At 50.7% G+C, this 22249-nt stretch overlaps 1 protein-coding gene across 3 annotated transcripts in view; it reads right to left on the minus strand.

The window, feature by feature from the left end:
• Positions 1-6895: 6895 nt before the first annotated feature.
• Positions 6896-22249, minus strand: part of CACNG2 (calcium voltage-gated channel auxiliary subunit gamma 2) — a 135549-nt gene continuing 120195 nt past the window's right edge. For all 3 annotated transcript variants that reach the window (XM_032266735.1, XM_032266734.1, XM_032266732.1), the window contains 2 exons: positions 9170-9310; positions 6896-7623 (listed from right to left, as the gene is read on the minus strand). In XM_032266735.1, the coding sequence (XP_032122626.1) occupies positions 7088-7623; positions 9170-9310 (677 nt within the window). In that variant the 3' untranslated portion in view covers positions 6896-7087. The remainder of the gene's footprint in view (positions 7624-9169; positions 9311-22249) is intronic.

Below are 22249 nucleotides of genomic sequence, written 5' to 3' on the forward strand. Positions count from 1 at the left end.
TGTTCTTGGTCTTGTGGGTCTCATCTCAAAAGGCTGCCTCAGAGAGCCCATCTAGGGTACCTCCGGCCCTGCTGACTGAGAGAGGTGCCTGGGTTTCGCATGACTGACTTCTTATTCCCCTTGGAATCCCTTCCGCAGCAGGGTGGATGAGGTGAGATGGAGGCGGGTAACTCGGTGGGAGAGGGAGGAGGGAGAAAAAACACGGAGTCAGAGCAGGAGAGAGTGGGAGAGAGGGGGAGAAAGAGAGAGAGTGTGGTGGAGAGAGGGTGAGCCAGAGTGGGGAAAAGATGGGCTCACTGCTTCAGGGCAGGGCGCACCTGGTGACAAAAATGGACCACCTGAACTTGTGCTGTGTTCCCTTGTTCTGATGGATGTTGTGAATCTGCGTGGGTGCACACAAATGCACACGTGGCACGTGTGTCCACATAGACGCGAGTGTCTGTGTCATAGCATGCACCCTGTCTGCTGCCCTGTGCGTGGAAGTACATGGACGGGTCTCCAAGGACACAGGGCCTAAGCATGTGGAGAATCACCTGCAGTGGTCCACGCAGTCCTTAGCCCCAGCATCACCTCCTCCACGTGCCTCGCCCCCATTAGTTCACCCTCTGCCCCCTGTGGTGGCATGATCACATCTCTTGGTGAGTCTCTGTTTACCTGCCCTGTCTCTGCCTCTATTGAGAGCTTCCTGCAGGAAAGTCCACGTCCCTGTCATCCCTGCACTCTTGGGAGCAAGCTCAGGGCTCGGTGGGGCAGGTGGTTAATAAATGCTGATGACTGATGGAGTATGTTTGTGTGAGTGGATCTACTTCCAGAAGTGTGTGTGTGTGTGTGTGTGTGTGCGTGCGCGCGTGTGTGCACACACACATGTGCACACATGGGAACATGTTTGTGGTCATACACACATGAACATGCGCTGTGGGATGTGGATGTGTCTCTAAGATGTCCATGAGTAAGCCTCTGGTCACACACCATGGCCACAGATTGATGCAGTGGTATGCTGGTAAATATTTAACAACCAGCTCCTCATTGAAAAAACAAGCCCTGATTCACAGCATTTGCCCATTGCTGTGGTGTAAATGTTCCCACCATGGCCGTCTTCAAGCTGCTGATGTGGTGTCATAGAATACTGAATTAGCTGGGAAGAGCTGCCCGTGACTGGCTCGCATGAGCCCATTGGAGTTGGCTTCAGCACATGGAAGGATGAGTGTCTGTGACTGCCCAGCCTGTGGCGGGGAGGGTAGGCAGGGCAAAGTTCTTCTGTTGACGGTAATGCTTCTTTCCAGAGCCGTGCCCTGGGGGAGCAGGCAGTTGGTGACTGCCAGCCCGCTTTCACAGAGCAGGCTTGGAAGCCAGTCTAAACCAGTACTCCTTGTTAGGTAGGTCTAGACGGTCACCAAGACAGCAGCGCCTTCCCTCACTCCCTGAAGATGCTTTAAAGTTTTTGGATTTGGTGAAGTCAGCATGACTGCAAGGAGGTAATGCTAAGCCTGAAGCATGAATGGAAGAGGAGGAAGAAGGAATGCTTCAAACCCCTATCCGAGGCAGCTGGCTGGGGATGCTGGAGGGTCTGGAGGCTTGGGTTTTGTGTCTGCTTGAAGCCGATTCACGGTGCAAGCCTGGACATACCCCTCGCCCTTTCTGGCCTCTAGCTGTGACCTTCTTCCATGAAAGGACAGGCCTTCTGAGCTCTATCGCCTCTATCTGACCCTCTGGGAGTTGGTCCTTAAACTGGGCCCTGAGTATTAAAATCTATATTCAAAAACCAGAGAGAGGCTGTGCTGCCTTTAGAAAAGAGCAAGAGGGGAACCTGCCCTGGCCCTCCTCAGACCAAGCCCTTTCCCATGTGGGGAGGAGGCCACAGGCCAAGGCGGTGTGCTCATCCCAAGCCCTACCCCCTTCTAGACACCTATCTGATGCCACCAGTTCAGAGTCCTGCCGAGGACAGGCTTCCATTGCCGGCTGCCATCTATCCGCCTGAGGACCCATGTCCTCCTGCCTCAAGCAGTGGTTTTGGGGAAGCTGGGTGTGCAGGCACGGGTGTGCACCCACTTGGTGGGAGATGCCCTGAATGTGCTGAGTAGAGCTGGAAGTGGGAAAGGAAGAGGGGTGGGTTGTGGACAGGGAGTGGTAGTCTAGGGTTCCAGGGTGGGCTTGCCCCATGCTGCTACTTTGAGGAGCAGAATGGAGAGGAGGTTGAGAATTTTAAATTCAAACCTAACATTTTAGGTTGTCACAAGGACATATTTGCCAGGACAGAGGATAGACCATATGTATATATATTTATATATTTGAGATGGAGTCTCGCTTTGTTGCCCAGGCTGGAGTGCAGTGGTGTGATCTCAGCTCACTAAAACCTGTGCCTCCTGGGTTCAAGCAATTCTCTCCCTCAGCCTCCTGAGTAGCTGGGATTACAGGTACCCAACACCACACTGGGCTAATTTTTGTATTTTTAGTAGACACGGGCTTTCACCATCTTGGCCTGGCTGGTCTTGAACTCCTGACCTCACGATCCACCTGCCTCAGCCTCCCAAAGTGCTGGGATTACAGGCATGAGCCACCTCGTCCGGCTGATAGACCATATTTTTAAGGTTGATGTGCAGCTGTTAAATCTTCAGACTTAGGTTATGAAGAGTGAGCTTCCCTTTCTGCTCTTGCCCTGGACCCCACAAGTGTTAGGGGTGAGCCTGGAGAGAGGGATAATTGAGATTGCTGGGGATTTGGCAGTGTGGCCCCAGCAGCCTGAGGCTGAGTTAGACAGCCTAAGGCTGAGTTTTGAATGTTTGCACCTTCTAAAAAAAATAGACTTTTTTGGGTACGTGATACAGGGCTTACCTTGTCTTAAGTCTGTGCGGTGTGCAGGTGTCATCTGCATGCCATCTCCTTTCTCTTGAGCCCCAGAAAGGTTGTATAGTGACCATGCTTGCCCCTGAATCTTAGATAGTACTGCTATCTTAGCTGTTTTGCAGCCATGACTGGTCATCCTTCCAATGGGACCTTTCTCCGATGTCAAGCGTCACATCCTCCCGTTGGCATCTCATCTTGTCTTTCTCATCTCTTCAAGTTAAGAGAGTCCCAGGGGCCCTCCCCATTCTTTTGCCACTTCATGGCCCCCCTCTCCCTGAGGAGGACCCCTCTGCAGGAAGCCCTCTGAGTAAACTGGCAGGGTCACGTGCATTCCAAACTGCACACGTTCATGGGGGAAAATGGAAACCCCAGAGTGGGGTTGGGATGTTGAGTGGGGCTGGTTTGTTCTAAAAGAGAAAACTCAAGGACGTCATGCTCTCTGTCTTCAAATATCTGAGGGGCTGTCATGCTGAAAAGGGAAGGGATTTATTCAGTGTTGCTGGAGTGTGAAGGAAGAGGTGGATTAAAATTCAGTGTGCAGAGAAGACTTTTGCCAAAGAGTGCTGCTTAGCACTGGCTGGTGCTATCTTTGGAGGGGGTGAGCCCTCTGTCACTGGAGGCGTGCAAGTATCTGGAAAGGATATTTAATAGGGAACTCATGATTTACAGAGTGGGGAGGACACCCTACTGCATAGCATCTAAACTTCCCATCCCTAAGAATCTGTAGCTTTCAATTGCTTTAAATAGGATGCCAGGAGTTGGGAAAGCAATTAAAGAAATCCACTGAAGTGAGGACCAAGCTATAAAAAAAATCTTTATTTCATGTACCAGGATTTTCTTTTTTTTCTTTTTTTCTTTTTTTTTTAGTTTTCTGCTTTTTAAAATTTTTTTCTGTTAACAGTCTGAAAAAAAAAGGACCCACCAAGAAAATCAATGGAGGTTAGTTTCTTGAACTGGTCTGAGCTGGACATGAGCAATCGTCCACTCTGGGAAGCAATGCCTTTGCAGTCTCGGTCCTGGCTCCTTCCCTCCAGACCGCCCAGCCCTTTCTCAGCCATGACGATGTCACCCACACCCCAATGGCTTTCTTCGAGCAGACCCAGAACCCAGGCCTTGCAGCTGGGAAAGAAGCATACTGATCACCTTCCCAAACGCTCTGCCGGAATTCAGAAGATTGGAGCTAGTTTTTCTGTTCGGACAGGCCCCCCTTGGGGGCTGTTTTCTTGGGGCCTCTCCCGTCTCCTTTCTCTCTCATCCTTGATCCCTTTAGGTATGGAATCTGGTGGGACAGTGGGCGAGATTGGGGTGGGAGAGGGGTAGAGTTGGGTTTCCGCCCAGACTGAGAACAGCTTGGCTGTGGTTAGCACACCTTGAATTGTCTCTCGTCATTCTGCCCCAGGGCCTATGACCTCCCCCTGCACTTCTGGGCTGGGTTGGCTGATGTTCTGCCCTCTGCTGACCTGGGAAAATAACTTTCCTTTCCCAGGCGAAAGACAGGAAAGGCAGGTGAGATGTTCAAGCTCAAAAAGCCTTGCTAGCCATTCTCTAGAACTCCCAGAGAGCTCAACCTCAGGATATGCCAGTGTCAAGAAATATGCAAATCGAGGGAGACTCGCAGGCAGAGGCGGGGGCCTCACCTTGACCTTCAGTCACCTGGGAGTGACTTGCAGGCTGTTCTGAAATTTTCAGCTCAGGAAAGCTGTTGGATTTCTCTCAGCCTGAAAACTGGCCCTCGTCACTCTGGGGAAGGAAGGCCCTGGACTTTAGTCTGTAGTGCAAGTTTAACTTCTGGGGTTGGTCCTTACACTGGGATGGAACTGCTAAAACCTTCCTCTCCATCCCAGCAAACGTCGGAGGATCTTCTTTTTCACAGACCCCTCAAGAGACAGTGGGAAAGCCCTGGTGGCGGATGTCTTCTCCCAAGGAAGCCCCCTTAACGCTCTATGATGGCAGAAAGGGGACACAAAGTGAAGAAGGGCTCTGGGGACCCCCGTGTCTTTCCCTTCTTTGCCTGAACAGCAGCATCCATTTGCTCACGTGTGTATTTTTGCTTTGACATTGGATGTGGGGGCAGGGGCTTGGGGAGCACAGTGAGGAGGTATATGGTGTGTGTGTGTGTGTGTGTGCGTGTGTGTACGTGTGTGTGTGTGTGTTTGAGAGGCTGACTGATGATGAACCTGGGGGTTGGTGGCAGCTGTCCTGGTCATCCCTGGCATATCACCGGGGCAGGTGGCAGGTCTTAAGTCACAGATACATAGAGCGAGAATGGGCCTTTAGTGTTCATCTGGGTCAATCCACATGCTTACACAGGAGGGAAAATTAAGGCCCAGAGAGGCCATGCAGCAAAGAATTCCAGAATCCAGGGCTGGATTCTAGATGCGTGCCCTTCCCATGCATGCAAGTGGTGTGTGTGTCTGTGTATGTTCATGTGTGTGGGGTGTTGGGAGGGCATGAATGAACACAAAGGCCAGTGTGGAGCTGTTATTGTCCATGGCTTTGGAGGGCATGAGTCAGTTTCCTCTGAGCCACGCCCCTGGCTGTGTATGGGATGGAGGGGTTTAGACTGAGTGTGTCCCTGTGCGTGACTGCGGTGCTGGGCTAAGTGGACTGTGTATGTGTGTGTGAACGTGCGTGCGCACACGTGCGCCGTGTGGTCGCCTTGTCTGTTGGATTCTGTCTTCCCCCATCCACAGCACCTTCCTGGTCTCAGGAAGCCACCTTTCCTTCACAGAGACCCCCTGCAGCTCGCTGGGACCGTCCCCCACTCCCTCCGACCTTCAAGCCCAGCTATCACCTCTCACAAAGGTTTTGTTTTGTTTCTGTAAATGGATTTGTATATTCGTTTTCTGTTTTTGTTTCTTTACAAGTTCCCTGCTAAATTTTAAGTCCCCCACCCCACCCCATTTTTTGTTTTCACAGTTTAAAGCTGGAAAAGAATTAAAAGAAAAATACTATCTGATTTTCTTGCAAGTAAATCCACTTATTTTATATTTACATGTATTTATAGTCTGTGGTTTTTTTATTAAAAAAAATCACCACTTGTTTTTCCTTTTTCTTTTGTAAAAAGAAACCTTTTTGCAGTATCATTGTTGAACCCGCTGGGCCCCAAAGGGCATCAGTGAGTCCAAGGACCCCCAAAGGGTCAATGAACCCCCTTCCCAGGGGACTGGGGGGCTTATGAGTCTGGGGGTCCACCATCGCCCCAGGGTCATCGGGTGGCCCTGAGGTGAGGGGTGAGGAGGGAGAGCTGTTTTATGTCCCCCGGGGGGTGGGTGTCTCCTGACCCCAAGGACAGGAGCTTGGGGACGTGACCCCAAGAGGCTCACCCTGAGGATTCCCGGGTTTCTGGCGTCTTGGTAAGCCACCAGCAGCCATCCCCTCTCCTTCCCTTTCCTCAAGGCCTAGGAAGTCATCACAGTGGGTTAAGGACCATTAAGGACTGGGAACCTGGGGCCAGGCAGCCCCAAGTGCACACCCCTCCAGGCACCCTAACGGAGAGGAGGGACAAGGGCTGGGTCACCTGGAGGCCTATAGTTGCCCCGTCAATGCTGGGCGGGGCCGGCTCGAGCCCTGAGCCTTCCAGGCGTTCCTGGGGCTCCCACCCAGGGGCTCCAGGGACCTGGCAGTGACTGCAGGCTCACCCGGCCCCGGGGCCCCTGAGTCTCGCCCCGACTCTTCCAGGGAGGCAGGGCCCGCTGGGGGTTAAAGGGAACAGAAAAGTAACTCTCCCCGCGTTAAAAAAAAAAAAAAAAAAGTCACATAAACCCTGAAAAATACAAAGGACATCCTCTTTCCTTTCTGTTCTCATTTTTTTTTTTGCTTTAATGTTATCTTGGTTCTCTTTTATTTTTTTTTCATTTAAATTGGTTTTTATTAAATGTTAAAATAATGGTACATGGGAAATCATGCATTTTCTTTTAGATTTATTTTCTATTTTTAATTTTTATCCCTCGCTTTTTTTTAAAGTTTGCGTTTCTTCCCTCGTTTATATTTTCTCACATTTCCTGTTGTTTTGCTTCTTTGTTCCTCTTATATTTGTTCTTTTTTTTAAAATTTACTTGTTATGTTTTTCTGTTTTTTTTTGTTTTTTTTTTTTTTTTGTTTTGTTTTTGTTTTTTGTTTTTGCTTTTGGAAGGTCTCCCCGCGGATGGTCTGGGTCCCCCTGCCCCGCCCCGCCCCGCCCTGTCCCCGGGGGCCGCGCCCTCCTCCCGGCTCCGCCCCGGCGCGGCGAGGCCCCCGGTCTTCATACGGGGGTGGTCCGGCGGTTGGCTGTGTTGGAGTGGAGAGAGTCCTTGTTCTCCTTCTGGATACAGTTGTGAACCTGGAGGAAGCTGTTATCCCTGTCGGAGTTGTAGGTGGCGGTGGGCGTGGTGGCGGCCTTCAGGGGGTCCCTGCTGAGCGTGTACATGGAGATCTCCGTGGACGGCAGGGTGTTGAAGCCCTTGATGCCCACGGGGGAGGCGTCCCTGGAGTGTGAGGGCTCCGTGGAGCGCGAGCTGGAGCGGCTGCGGCGCTGGTAGCGGTAGCGGTAGCTGGGGATGCGGGTGATGGCAGAGGCCTGGAGGTAGTCCGTGGCGCGGGCCGTGGCCCGGAGCTGTTTGTGCCGGTCGATAAACATGTGCACGGCCAGCACCCCGACCATCTCGGCGATGATGAAGGACAGGGCCCCGAAGTAGAAGGACCAGCCGTAGGAGTAACTATTCTTTTTGGAGTCGCTCTTGGAGGGGTCTCCGGCATTGGCAGATATGTACACTATGATGCCAATAATGTTACTCAGACCTGCGGGGCGCAGGGTGGCGGAGGGGTGGGGGATCGGAGAGAAGAAGGTTAGTTTCTCAGGAGGAAGTCGGCCATGGGCAGCCTCAAAGCACGGGGACAGCTGTGTGGGCCTTCCCCCGTCCCTCGATGCATGAACAGGTGGGCCGGTGAAGAGGGACATTGGCAAGCTTCCTCTTAACATGTTATCTTTCCATTCAGAGAGAGCCACAAGGGAAGTGCTAATGGAAACAGACACCGGCAGAGCCGGCGCAGAGAGGCATTCCTTCCACAAGGCGCTGAGTAACTAATAATAGATATTGTTCATTGAGCCTTTACTACCTGCTTTCACTGCTTGGTGTTTCCCAAGCAGGGCACAGATGAGAAACCAGCACAGAGAGGTGGAAAAACTTGCTTAAGGCTGCACAGGGCTTCGAAGCTGGTGTAGCAGCGGGTGAAGACGGGTTCCTGGAGCCAGGGTTTAAAGCCTTGGCAAATTAACCTTAGTCTCAGTTTCCAGATCTGTAGAATGGGAGTAAGGATAGGCCTTACTCTTCAGGGCCATGGAGAGGGTTAAAAGGGTGAGTACTCTTTGTATTAGAGTATATCTAATACTAAGTGAGTACTCTCAGTACTTAGTACATAGTACTTAGTATATCACAACTCTTAGATATTGGTCTTTTTTTTTTTTTTTTTTTTAAGATAGAGTCTTGCTGTCACCCAGGCTGGAGTGCAGTGGTGCAATCATAGCTCACTGCAGTCTCCAACTCCTGGGATCAAGCGATCCTCCCACCTTAGCCTCTCTAGTAGCTGGGATTACGGATACATCACCATGCCAAGCTGATTAAAAGAACAAATTTTTGTACAAATGAGGTCTTCAGGTCTCGCTACTTTGCCCAGGCTGGTCTTGAACTCCTGAGCTCAGGCGATCCTCTTGTCTCAGCCTCCCAAAGTGCTGGGATTGCAGGCGTGAGCCACCGCGCCTGGCCTGATATTGGTCATTCTTATTAAATGGCTCAGGCTATACCCAGGTTCTTTTTCTGGCATCTGAAGCGAATGTGACTCATCTGTCATGTAACTGGGCCCAGGCATCTGGATGTGGGTGCCTGCCTGGTCCCACCTGGGTAGGACAATGAGAGGAGAGTCCTCCCTTGGTTTCCAGGGTGGAACTGAGCATCCCATAGGGGTTTGAGTGCACTTGGGTGCCCTCTCTCCAGCCTCCTCATGGGTTTACTTGCACCGGGAAGGGAGAGGGCCAGTGGGGATTGGCCAGGTACCCTGAAAGGAAGCGGGGATTTGGGCTTCCCCTTTCAAGTGGTGGGAAGAAGATGGGCCCCTGGGCCAAGGGATGGGTATGGGGATGCTCCTGGAGGATTTTGTGGAGGCTCAGGCGTTGCTACAGGGCAGAAGCCCCCAGCACACCCTTCCCTCCCACAACACAACCTGGTGTAAGGCCTGGAGATGCCTCTCTCCTTTTCTCTCTCTCCCTTCTGGCCCCTGGGCACCCAGCCCCAGCCCTCTTCCCAGTGGTGGGCCAGGACTCCAGCCCACTCCACTCCGTGGCTGTTACCTGCAGATACGAAGAAGATGCCGGCACTCAGGATGATGTTGTGTCGAGTTTTGTAGAACTCACTGGCTGCGATGCAGAGGCCACCCATGAAAAGCAGAATCACACTCAGGATCGGGAAAATGCTTGAGGCCCTCACGGCCCCTGTGGAACACGGAGGGTCGGGGAGAAAGAGAACGGCATGGCTATGAGACTGAGGCACACACAGAGGCAGGTGGGAGAGCAGCCCCGAGGAGCTGGGGGTTTATGGACACAGCCGTAGGGGAGAGGTTGCTTTGCAATCCTAGGGAGGGAGAGACAGTGAGCAAGCCACTGCCCAGCTCACAGCCCTGCAGGGGCTCCCCGCTGCCTCCAGGGCCAAACTCCAGCACGCTATCAGGCACACAGGGCCCTGTGTGACTTGGCCTCTGCCCATTTCCAGCCCCACAGCTCCCAGTCCCCATGTTGTCTCGTCCCACCACAGCCAACTTCTCAGGACACGTCATTTCGTGCTGCTGGCTTTTTTTTTTTTTTCTTTTGAGACGGAGTTTCGCTCTTGTTGCCCAGGCTGGAGTGCAATGGCGCAATCTCAGCTCACTGCAACCTCCGCCTCCTGGGTTCAAGCAGTTCTCCTGCCTCAGCCTCCCAAGTAGCTGGGACTACAGGTGCACGCCACCATGCCCAGCTAATTTTTGTATTTTTAGTAGAGATGGAGTTTTACCATGTTAACCAGGATGGTCTCGATCTCTTGACCTCGTGATCCACCCACCTCGGCCTCCCAAAGTGCTGGGATTATAGGTGTGAGCCACCGTGCCTAGCCCCATGCTGCTGACTTTTGAAATACAGAGGTTCTTACTGGAATATGTTTTCTATTCTTCACTCAGCAAACTCTTCTTCATCCCTCAAAACCCAGCTATAAGTCCCCTCTCCTGTAAAGCCTTCCCTGACTTCCTTTTTTTATTTTTTGAGATGGAGTCTCACTCTGTCACCCAGGCTGGAGTGCAGCGGCGTGATCTCGGCTCACCACAACCTCTGCCTCCTGGGCTCAAGTAATTCTCCTGCCTCAGCCTCCCGAGTAGCTGGGAGTACAAGCTTGGGCCACCGCACCTGGGTAACTTTTGTATTTTTAGTAGAGACACGGTTTCATCATATTGGTCAGGCTGCTCTTGAACTCCTGACCTTGTGATCCACCTGCCTTGGCCTCCCAAAGTGCTGGGATTACAGGCTTGAGCCACCGTGCCCTGCTCCTTCCCTGACTTCCTTAGGCAAAGTTATGAGCTCCCTCGTCTGCACTTTGGGGCCTTGGGCATGTTGAGAGGCAGTGTGGCATAGTGGTTAGGTGGAAACACATGGGTTGGGTTTGAGTCTGACTGCAGCATTCATTAGCTGTGCAAGTTTGGGAAAAGTAAGTCACCTTTGTATGCCTCAGTTTCCTCATCTGTAAAGCAGGAATGGTAATAATGCCAGCCTCCTAAGATTGTTGTGAAGATTAAATAGGTTGATTCAGGCACTTTGATACGTTTCTGGGGCCTCTAATAAACATTCAATGCATGATATTGTAATAAATATTTGTGTATATGTATGCTTCCACCATGAACCATAGGTCATGAGGCAAGGACTGTGGTTTTACAAAGAGAAAGTTTCTTGTCTTTACCCTCTCTGTCCAACGACACAGTAGGCTGTCAGTAGAAGGTCATTAAGTGAATAAATGTGGGTGGTGATGCAGAAGGAAGGAACAGGCACATTGCAAAGAAAACAAAATAGGCTGAGCACAGTGGCTCACACCTGTAATCCCAGCACTCTGGGAGGCCAAGATGGGCGTATCACCCGAGGTCAGGAGTTTGAGATCAGCCTGGCCAACGTGCTGAAACCCTGTCTCTACTAAAAATACAAAAACTAGCTGGGTGTGGTAGCAGGTGCCTATAATCCCAGCTACTCAGGAGGCTGAGGCAGGAGAATTGCTTAAACCTGGAAGGCAGAAGTTGCAGTGAGCTGAGATCACGTCACTTCACCCCAGCCTGGGCGACAAAAGCAAAATTCCGTCTCAAAAACAAAAACAGAAACTAAGAAGAGAAACAAACCCTTCCGGATGAGGACTGACAAACAGGACCAGAGAAAACAGAGAATATTGTAACGAAAAGGGAGAAACAGACAGAAGGTGAGGGCTGGCGCTTCTGTAGTGGGGGTGGGTGGGGGAAAGGGGTGCAGGCGGCTAAGGGCAGAGCCCGGGCTTCATGTGTTTGTCGAGGAGCAGCACCTGAATGAGGACCCAGAGGTGTTGGGGAGCCCTTCATAATATGTCTGCAAAGTAAAAATTGTTTTTCTATCCAAATTCAAATAGGCAGTGAGTGACCTCAGGACCCAGCTCGTGTCCTGGGAGCCGTACGCCAGGCTGGAGGCAGAGCTGGCCTGAGGCAGGGGTGAGGGAAAACAGGTCTTCTTTATTATTATTTTTATTTTTTGAGATGGAGTCTTCCCCTATAGCCCAGGCTAGAGTGCAGTGGAGTAATCTCGGCTCACTGCAACCTCTGCCTCCCAGGTTCAAGTGATTCTCCTGCCTCAGCCTCCCGAGTAGCTGGGATTATAGGCGTGTGCCACCATGCCTGGCTTATTTTTGTACTTTTAGTAGAGACGGGGTTTCACTATGTTGGCCAGGCTGGTGAGGATGGTGAGAGCTTACTGAAGACCCAGGAGAAGAGGGAGGATATTTTTTTTTTTTCTTTTTTTTTTTGGGGGACGGAATTTCGCTCTTGTTACCCAGGCTGGAGTGCAATGGCGCGATCTCGGCTCACCACAACCTCCGCCTCCTGGGTTCAGGCAATTCTCCTGCCTCAGCCTCCTGAGTAGCTGGGATTACAGGCACACGCCACCATGCCCAGCTAATTTTTTGTATTTTTAGTAGAGACGGGGTTTCACCGTGTTGACCAGGATGGTCTCGATCTCTTGACCTCGTGATCCACCCACCTCGGCCTCCCACAGTGCTGGGATTACAGGCTTGAGCCACCGGGCCTGGCCGAGGGAGGATATTTGTTAAGCACCCACTCTGTGTTGGGTCTTGAGCAGGTACATAACACGTGATGTAATTTCATCTTCAGAACAGCCTGGCAGGGTGTGTTTTTCGTCTCAATTTACAGATAAGAAAACTGAGGTTAAGAGAGATAAACTCCCCTGCTTCCCAGGTAGTGAACCAGGATTCACATTCTGGCCAGCTCAACTTTTGGAGCACCCTGTAGTCTCCCTATGAGGCTTCCAAGGAGCCCGGGAAGGGTGGGTGGCACAGGGCCTGGAGAACTGGGTTTGAGTCCCAGCCGTGCCACTCGCTTGCTGTGTGGCTAAGGCAGGTGGCTCACCTCCTCTGTTTTTCCCCTGTGTAATATGGGGTATGGACCATTAGATGGTTTCTGTTTGTTTTGATAAGAGAGTCTTGCTCTATCCCCCAGGCTGGAGTGTAGTGGTACAATCTTGGCTCACTGCAACCTGTGTCTTCCGGGTTCAAGTGATTCTCCTGCCTCAGCCTCCAAAGTAGCTGGGATTACAGGCGCCTGCCACCATACCCGGTTAATTTTTGTATTTTTAGTAGAAATGGGTTTTTGTCATGTTGGGCAGGCTGGTCTCGAACTAATGACCTCGGGTGATCCACTTGCCTCAGACTCCCAAAGTGCTGGGATTATGCCCGGCCGTTAGATAGTTTTTAATGACTCTGCCCTTTCCATGTGGACACGGTCCTGGCCAGCCGCAAAGGTAAATGATCGAAGAAAGAAGGAAGGAGGGAAGAAGGAAGGAAAGAAGGAAAGAAAAGAGGCCGGTGTGGTTTCCGAGGGGCCGCAGCAGGTCGGAGGAGCAGGCGGAATAAAGGCTCTGGTCTTCCCACTCCAAGAAAGTGGGCTCTTCCTACCCACGGGATGCCTGCATGTGGCCGACCTAATTGCACCCTCAGAGCAAATGGACTCACAGCAGCCCAGGGCGTGTGTTTCCAGTAGGGCCCCATCTGCCGTGGGAACCCGGATGCCCCAGCTCAGCCTTCCGGCCGGCAGGGGGGGGGAGCATCAGCTGCGGAGGCCAGGCATGTGTGGACAAGATGGAGGGCGGCAGGAGACGGGGGAGGGGTTTGCTGTGTTGCAGCCTGCAAAGAGCCATGTGGAGGAATCAGAACGGCTTCAGAAGCCACCGAGGCAGCTTATGACATGCTCTAAATAATGGCCACCAGCGGGGAATACAAACAGAAGCCTCTTCGGCACCGTGGAGCCAGCCCCAAGCTCCGGCCTCTCTTGGAAGAGGCCCCTTTGCCCAGAAAGAAGGCAGCAGTGGGCGGTCAATAAATCCCACCACGCTTAGGCCGCTAGACTTGGCAGGACCCAGATCCAGCTGGGAAGTTAGGAGCAAGCAGCGACTCCTACGTTGGGGAAATTTCTTGAAGGAGGTATTACTGGCTGGGTAGTGTCACAAACTGAATGGGGATTTTGGAGTTAGTCACACCTGACTTTGAATCCTGGCTTTGTCACTTATCAACTGTGTGACCATTGGGCAAGGGCCGTTACTGCTCTGAGCCTCAGTTTCCCCATCCTGTGAAATGGGAATAGTAAAAATTATCTTTAGCTTATAAATGTTGTAAGGAAGTGTTGCCTGAGGTCAAGCTGCATTGGTATCTGGTTAGACATGCAGCCCTGCCGGGCGCGGTGGCTCACGCCTGTAATCCCAGCACTTTGGGATCAGCTGAGGTTGGGAGTCTGAGACCAGCCTGGCTAACATGGCCAAACCCTGCTTCTACTAAAAATAGACAAATTAGGCTGGGCGCGATGGCTCAAGCCTGTAATCCCAGCACTTTGGGAGGCCGAGGCGGGCGGATCATGAGGTCAAGAGATCGAGACCATCCTGACCAACATGGTGAAACCCCGTCTCTACTGAAAATACAAAAATTAGCTGAGCGTGGTGGCGTGCGCCTGTAGTCCCTGCTACTCAAAAGGCTGAGGCAGGAGAATTGCTTGAACCCAGGAGGTGGAGGTTGCAGTGAGCCGAGATTGTGCCACTGCACTCCAGCCTGGCGCCTGGCCGCAGAGTGAGACTCTGTCTCAAAAAAAAAAAAAAAAAAAAGTTACAAAAATTAGTCGGGTGTGATCGTGGTCGCCTGAAATCCCAGCTACTTTTGGAGGCTGAGGCAGGAGAATTATTTGAACCCAGGAGGTGGAGATTGCAGTGAACTGAGATTGCACCACTGCACTCCAGCCTGGGTCACATAGCGAGGCTGCATCTCAGAAACAAAAAAAGGAAAAAAGATGCAGCCCGAAGCCCTTTCCCCTAACTGAGTTATAATCTGGATTTTAATGATGTCCCCATTGCAAGATTTGCATGCATGTGAAAATTTGAGAAGCATGGTTATAAGAATTAAATTGGGGCTCACACCTGTAATCCTAGCACTTTTGGAGGCTGAGGCGGGCAGATCACCTGAGGTTGGGAGTTCAAGACCAGCATGGCCAACATGGTGAAACTCCATCTCTACTAAAAATACAAAAATTAGCTGGGCGTGGTGTTGTACGCCTGTAATCCCAGCTACTTGGGAGGCTGAGGAAGGAGAATTACTTGAACTAGGGAGGCAGAGGTTGCAGTGAGCAGAGATCTTGCCATTGCACTCAACCTGGGCGTCACAGTGAGATTCCGTCTCAAAAAAAAAAAAAAAAAAAAAAAAGAATTAAATCGGGCCCTACCTTTTACTGTGTGTCACATTAGAAGGTGCACAGTCAAAGGTAGCAATTTTTATTTCTGAGGTTCCTCTCCCCAAAACTTCAGTCCAGACAGAATTTCCCTATAAATCGTCCTGACTTCCCACAAAGCTGGCCATGATCTTGGTGCCAAAATCTATCACAAGAGGCAGAAAGTATCTGATTTATTTAATGAATAAATATTTACTGGTCTCCTATGATAAGCATATGGCACTTCATATTACCTGCCGTTTATTGAACCTCTCCCCTGTACCAGGCCTTGTTCTAAGAGCGTGTAAACCTCACACCAACCCCATGAAGCCATGGGCTTTGGCTTCAAGGAGATTATAAACTCCTAAAGCTGACATTGGCAAACTTGTTCTGTAAAGGGAAAGACAGCAAATATTTTTGTCTTCGCTGGCCATATGGTCTCAGTTGCAATTTCTTAACTTTGCAGTTGTAGCATATAAACAACCATAAACAATATGTAAACAAATGAACGTGGTGTGTTCCCATAAAACTTTTTTTACAAAATGACTTTGGGAGGCCAAGGTGGGTGGATCACCTGAGGTTAGGAGTTTGAGACCAACCTGGCCAACATGACGAAACCCCGTCTCTACTAAAAATACAAAAATTAGCTGGGTATGCTGGCGGGTGCCTGTAGTCCCAGCTACTCGGGAGGCTGCGGCAGGAGAATCGCTTGAACGCAGGAGGCAGAAGTTGCAGTGCTGAGATTGCGCCACTGCACTCCAGCCTGGGCAGTGGGTGACCAAGTGAGACTCTGCCTCAAAAAACAAAAAATGAAACAAAACAAAAACCAGGTGGTGGGCTGGATTTGGCCCACTAGTCATAGTTGGCCAGCTCTGGCCAACAGTATACTTTGTATTGGGGAAAAGACCATGTGGTCTGGAGCAGGGAGATGCTTTGCTCTAGACTAGCTGTGAGTCCAGTGAGCAAATATGGACTGAGTGCCCACCACTGTGCCAGTCCTGGGCTGGGCATGAGAGACATGAAGGGTGCAGAACAGGCCTGGTTAATGTCTTTATAGAGCTTACACTCTCATGAAGGACATAAATGCCAGCAGGTAATCACACAGCCCGGATAACGTGCTATGAAAGAAAAGTACCTATATGGCACCAGGTGGGTATGTGACAGGCTAATGTCACAAGTAGACAACTAATGTCCATTGAGAGCTTGGAGTATGCCAGGGACTGTTTTAAGCACTGCACATACACAAACTCGTTAGTTCTCATTGCAACTCTATGAAGTAAGTATTTTTATTTCTACTTTTTGAGACGGAGTCTTGCTCTGTTGCTCAGGCTAGAGGGCAGTGGCGCAATCTTGGCTCACTGCAACCTCCACCTCCCGGGTTCAAGCAGTTCTCCTGCCTCAGCCTCCCAATTAGCAGGTACTACAGGCATGTGTCACCATGCCCAACTAATTTTTGTATTTTTAGTAGAGACGGGGTTTCACCATGTTGTCCAGGATGGTCTCGAACTTCTGACCTCATGATCTGCCAGCCTCGGCCTCCCAAAGTGCTGGGATTACAGGTGTGAGCCACTGTGCCCGGCCTTATTTTATTTTTAAAATTTATTCTGGTTCTACTTGTGGCATTTTCTTAAGTAGCATACAATAATACAGCCTCTGAAATGTGATAGATCTGGATTCAAATCCAACACTTATTTTTAAATTTTTATTATTTTTTTGAGACAGAGTCTCACTCTGTCACCCAGGCTGGAGTGCAGTAGTGTGATCTCGGCCCACTGCAACGTCTACCTCCTAGGTTCAAATGATTCTTGTGCCTCAGCTTCCCAAGTAGCTGGGATTACAGACATGCACCATCATGCCTGGCTAAGTTTTGTATTATTAGTAGAGATGGCCTTTTACCATGTTGGCCAGGCAGGTCTTGAACATCTGGCTTCAAGTGATCTGCCTGCCTCAGCCTCTCAAAGTGCTGGGAGTACAGGGGTGGGCCACCACACAGGGCCTGAATAAGTACTTTAATTATGCCTATTATACAGAGACTAAACTGAAGCAGGGAGAGGTTAAACCATCTGTCCTACATTTGTGAATCTAGGCAGTCTGACTCTAGGTTCTGTGCATCTAACCACTGCATTCCCTTCTTTTCAGGCTCTATACTTTACTGCCTTTCAAAGCATCCTCTGAGCTTATATGGAGATCAGGACTGGCCTCCCTGAGGAAGTGGTGGCGGCGCTGACCTCTGGTGAATAAGGAGCAGCTAACCAGGTACAGTGAAGGCAGGGTTGTGGGAGAGAAAGCAGCAGGAGCCAGGGGTGGAGGAGGCATGGCTTGTGCAGAGACCTGGAAGAAGGCTGAATCATGAGGAGCCAGTGGAGGAGCTTGGGGAGCATTGGAGAGGAGGCAGGCAGCACTGGGCCACGTGGGGCCTCATGGGTTGAGCTAAAGAGCTTAGCTTTATCCTAAGAGCAATGGGAAACTTTAAAGGGCTTAGGACAGGCAGGGCTGTCATGATCTGATTTGCATCTTAAGAAGCAAACGGATTACGAAGGGGTCAAAGGTGGCTCCAGGGAAGCAGCGAGAAGGCTACTGCAGCTGACCAGAGAGGAGCGATGCTGGTGCTCGGGCCAGGGTAGGTCTGAAGGGCGTGGACAGAGGCAGATGGGTTTAAGAGATGTTTAGGAGGTGAATTGAAGCTTGATAGATGGATGTGGGAGAGAAGAGCATGGTGTTGAGATAACTTCTAGGTTTCAGACTTGCCAGCTGGGTGAAAAAACACTTAGTGGGACTGGGAGAAGACTCAGCCTAGCAGTGAGTAGAGAGTCGGGGAGGAGGCCGGGCATGGTGGCTTACTCCTGTAATCCCAACATTTTGGAAGGCTGAGGTGGGTGGATCACCTGAGGTCAGGAGTTTGAAACCAGCCTGGACAACGTGGTAAAACCCCATCTCTACTAAAAAAATACAAAATACAAAATTAAAAAGAAATACAAAATTATCCGGGCATGGTGGCGCATGCCTGTAAACCCAGCTACTCTGGAGGCTGAGTCAGGAGAATTGCTTGAACCTGGGAGGTGGAGGTTGCGGTGAGCTGAGATTGCACCCTTGCACTCCAGCCTGGGCAACAAGAGTGAAACTCCACCTCAAAAAAAAAAAAAAAAAAAAAGAGTAGGGGAGGAAAATCAAGAATCAAGGTTTGGGTTTGTACACGCTGAGTTTGAGATGGCTTGGGGATGTGCACGTGGGGTGTGGATGGGGCAGTTGGGTGTGCGATGTGGGGCCCAGGCGTGCTGTCTGGGTTGAAGCTGTAGATGTGGGAGTCACAGACACACAGAAGAGCTTGCCCGTGGAGGAGGAGAGGCTTAGGCCTGAGACTTGGGGAGCCCCATTGGTTAGTAACCGGATCAAGAAGAACTTGGACAAATCATAGTGTCCCTTCGCCTCCATTTCCTTTTCTGTAAGATGGAGATGAAAATCCGAACTCCCCCTATCTTACAGGGTTGTGGGGATTAAGGAGGAAGAGGAATGTGGATGCTTTAGAAAAGCAGGATGTCAGTGAACTATGAGCAATTTATTCTTTTCTATGCTAGTGACAGAAATAAAGTGTATCCTAAGTGCCCAGGAGGCAAGTGGCATCTTGCCTTCTGGAAGGGGTGGCCTGAGCTATCCGTTCTTTGCAAATCCGCTTTTTGGCCAAACTCCCTAGACAAATCATTTTGTGATCTTGTGCCTTAGTGGGCTCCAGCCGCTGTGGCCATCACACTGTGACGTGGTGCTTCATGGTGGGCATAGCTAGAGGACAGGCCAGATGGTGGCACACAGGGCCCTGAGGTTTCCTCACTCTGTCTGGCAGCAGAGGAGGGTGGGCTGGTGGTTGGTGGGGGTGGGGATGTGACGGCAGGGAGGTCAGGAGACCTGGGCCTGCTGTGCACTCTTCGCTTGGTTCTCCACGGGACCCAGGCGCCTGTTGTCCCCTCTCTGGCCTGAGATCTGCACTCTGATGGGGTTGGAGTAGATGATCTCTAAGGCCCCATCCATCATTGATAGTCCTGTACCCACCAAGACCTCTCCCCAGGGCGCACACAGCCAGGTCATGCTGCTGCCTTACCTGTTTACTGTGCTAGTAATGACCTTGAATCAAAATAGTCACTATAATCAGGTATGTGGGGGGCAGGTTCCTTATTTTCTGTGCATAGTGGTAAGCTCTCATCCCATCTGGGATTTGATTCATCCAGTCTATAGTCACAGAGCTGCTAGGCTGCAAGGAGCTTTCTAGTCTCTTGAGCTTCTCTTCCCATCTTCTCCTTCCATGCTGTGCTGGATGGTGTAGCCAATGGTCGTGAAAAGGGATGAGTTTCAGAAAATGCCCATGTGGTGTATGTCTACAGCAGCACAATTCTCAATTGCAAAAAATGTGGAACCAACTCAAATGCCCATCCATCAATGAGTGGATAAAGAGACTGTGGTATATGTATATGATGGAATACTACTCAGCTGTAAAAAGAATGAACTAATGACATTGCAGCAATCTGGATGAGATTGGAGACTATTATTCTAAATGAGGTAACTCAGGAATGGAAAACCAAACATGGGATGTTCTCACTCATAAGTGGGAGCTAAGCTATGAGGATGCATAGGCATAAGAAGGATACAATGGACTCTGGGGATTCAGGGAAAAGGGTGGGAAGGGGGTGAGGGATGGAAGACTACAAATTGGGTTCAGCGTATGCCGCTTGGGGGATGGGTGCACCAAAATCTCACAAATCACTAAAGAACTTACTAATGTAACCCAACACCCCCTGTTCCCCAATAACCTATGGGAATAAAAAATTAAAAAACAAAAACCCCAAATTGCCTCTGTGTGTGTGTGTGAGAGAGAGAGAGACAGACCAACCGACCTCAAAGAAGAAAGAGGAGAGGCTGGGTGTGGTGGCTCACCCCTGTAATCCCAGAACTTTGAGAGGCCGAGGTGGGCGGATCAGGAGTTCAAGACCAGCCTGGCCAACATGGCGAAACCCTATTTCTACTAAAAATACAAAAATTGGCTGGGCATGGTGGTGCATGCCTGTAATTCCAGCTGCTCGGGAGGCTGAGGCAAGAGAATTGCTTGAATTGGGACCCGGGAGGTGGAGGTTGCAGTGAGCTGAGATCATGCCACTGTAGTTGAGCCTGGGCTACAGAGCGAGACTCCATTTCAGAAGAATTAAAAAAAAAAAAAAAAAAAAGAAAGAGGAGAACAAAGATGGTAGATGAGAAGAAAGATAAGTCAAATGCGGTTGTTCTGTTCATGGTCTCCAGATGCAGACCGCTTGGGGTCTCCTCCTGGACCCCCATTGGCTATGTAGCCTCTGTGCCTTGCCTTTCCCATCTGTGTGATGGGGACACTGGTCATCTCACCCTCATAGGGTGGTTGTGAAGATGAATTAAGATAACGTTTCAAGTGTCAGGCCTGGCACATCGTCAAGTGTTCAATAAACGTGTGCTATATATAATAGCACATAAAAAGCATTTTGAGAGCCCAGGGAGCTAACTTGGGCAGTACCATCTGTGCAGGATGCCAGATACATCCCTGCTTCCTGCTGTCAGTAGAGATTGGTGACCAGTCACACAGGCTCAGGAGAAAGGCTGCCTGAGTCCATCTTCCTAGCTGTGACCTGGACCCCGGGGGTCTCTGCTGCCCCCTCTGCCATGTGGAGCTCATGAGCACACGTAGCTCACAGGGTGCTGTGAGGAGTAATTGAGTACACACACACTTGAAGCCATGAGAAGAATGTCTGGTATGTGAGGAGCACCAGCAAAACATGGTCATCCGTCCAGCGGAGCGAATCGCTGCTGTCTCTCACAGGACTTTGGGTTACTGAGGCTGCTGTTTATTAAAGTGCAGGTTGTGACTCATTATTAGGTCATGAAATCGGTGTAGTGGTAGCAACCAGCCCTTAAAGAAATGAACTAGGGGCCGGGCGCGGTGGCTTATGCCTGTAATCCTAGCACTTTGGGAGGCGGAGGCGGGCGGATCACGAGGTCAAGAGATCGAGACCATCTTGGCCAATATGGTGAAACCCTGTCTCTACTAAAAATGCAAAAATTAGCTGGGCATGGTGGTGGGCACCTGTAGTCCCAGCTACTCCAGAGGGTGAGGCAGGAGGATCGCTTGAACCCAGGAGGCAGAGGTTGCAGTGAGCCAAGGTTGCGCCACTGCCCTCCAGCCTGAGTGACAGAGTGAGACTCCGTTTCAAAAAAACCAAACCAAAACAAAAGGAATGAACTAGGACAGAATAGAAACTGCCAGCCAGTGTGCATTTAGGAAGACTGGGTGCTTTTTGGTGATCGTTTTGCTCTGGTTCTGTGGATATGAGTGAGTACAAGTGGCAGCTTAGATGTTTCCTAACCAGGGGATGGGGTCACAATAGTTTTAGCCACATTGGCTGTGATGACTTCTGGAGGGGATGTCTCTTAGAAGCCCCCTCATGGCAGTGTTTTCTGGAAGGGGCTGACAGTCCTGGGCAGTAGACAGGTAGCAGGATAATGGACCTGGATAGCACTCCCAGGGTGCAGTTCCAGAAAGTGTGCCGGGCTGGGCCACGTCATTTTTCCTCCTGGGACTCAGTTTTTCTCTCATCTGTAAAATGGGAGGGTGGGGCTGGGTGATCCTAAGGGAGTGTCTCATTCTAGCGTTTCAGAAGCCAGGATGATAGGTGGAGTGTGATAGCTCATCCCTGTAATCCTAGCACTTTGGGAGGCCAAGGATGGCAGATCACTTGAGCTCAGGAGTTCGAGACCAGCATGGCCAACATGGTGAAACCCCGTCTCTACTAAAAATACAAAAATTAGCTAGGCATGGTGGTATGTGCCTGTAATCCCAGCTACTCAGGAGGCTGAGGCAGGAGAATTGCCTGAACCCGGGAGGTGGAGGTTGCAGTGAGCTGAGATGGCGCTACTATACTTTAGCCTGGGTGACAGAGTGAGACTCCATCTCAAAAAAAAGAAGCCAGAATGATGGATCTTTTCACTTCTAAAACATTAGTGGGGCAAGGCCTGGTGGACGCCCCTCATGCTGTTCCACTGCGGCTCCTGGGGAGAGCTAAAAAAGCACCATTCATGGGAGGCTCAGAGAAGTTGTGTAACTTGCCCAAGGTCACAGAGTGGAGCACACCTTGAATTCAGGCCCTTCTATTATTCTAAGTAACAAGCTTGGGACTTGACACCTGGTCTCCCCACACCTCCCTGGCTCAGGTGTTCTGGTGGGACTGGCGGAAAGGGGAGAGAGGGGGAATGGGGAGGAGGGGCACTGTCTGAGGCTGGGAAGGGCAGCTCTGGCCCAGCTTGAGACCCAATATCCTCCTCTGACCTCATTCTGGGAAGAGGGTGAACATGCCAGCTGCCCTAGGGAGGGCGGTAGCTTGTTTATTCACTCATCAAACCTCTTCTGGGC

This window comes from Sapajus apella, unplaced genomic scaffold, assembly GCF_009761245.1.
Source record: "Sapajus apella isolate SASKATOON/1434 unplaced genomic scaffold, GSC_monkey_1.0 scaffold160, whole genome shotgun sequence".
Classification (NCBI taxonomy): Eukaryota; Metazoa; Chordata; class Mammalia; order Primates; family Cebidae; genus Sapajus; species Sapajus apella.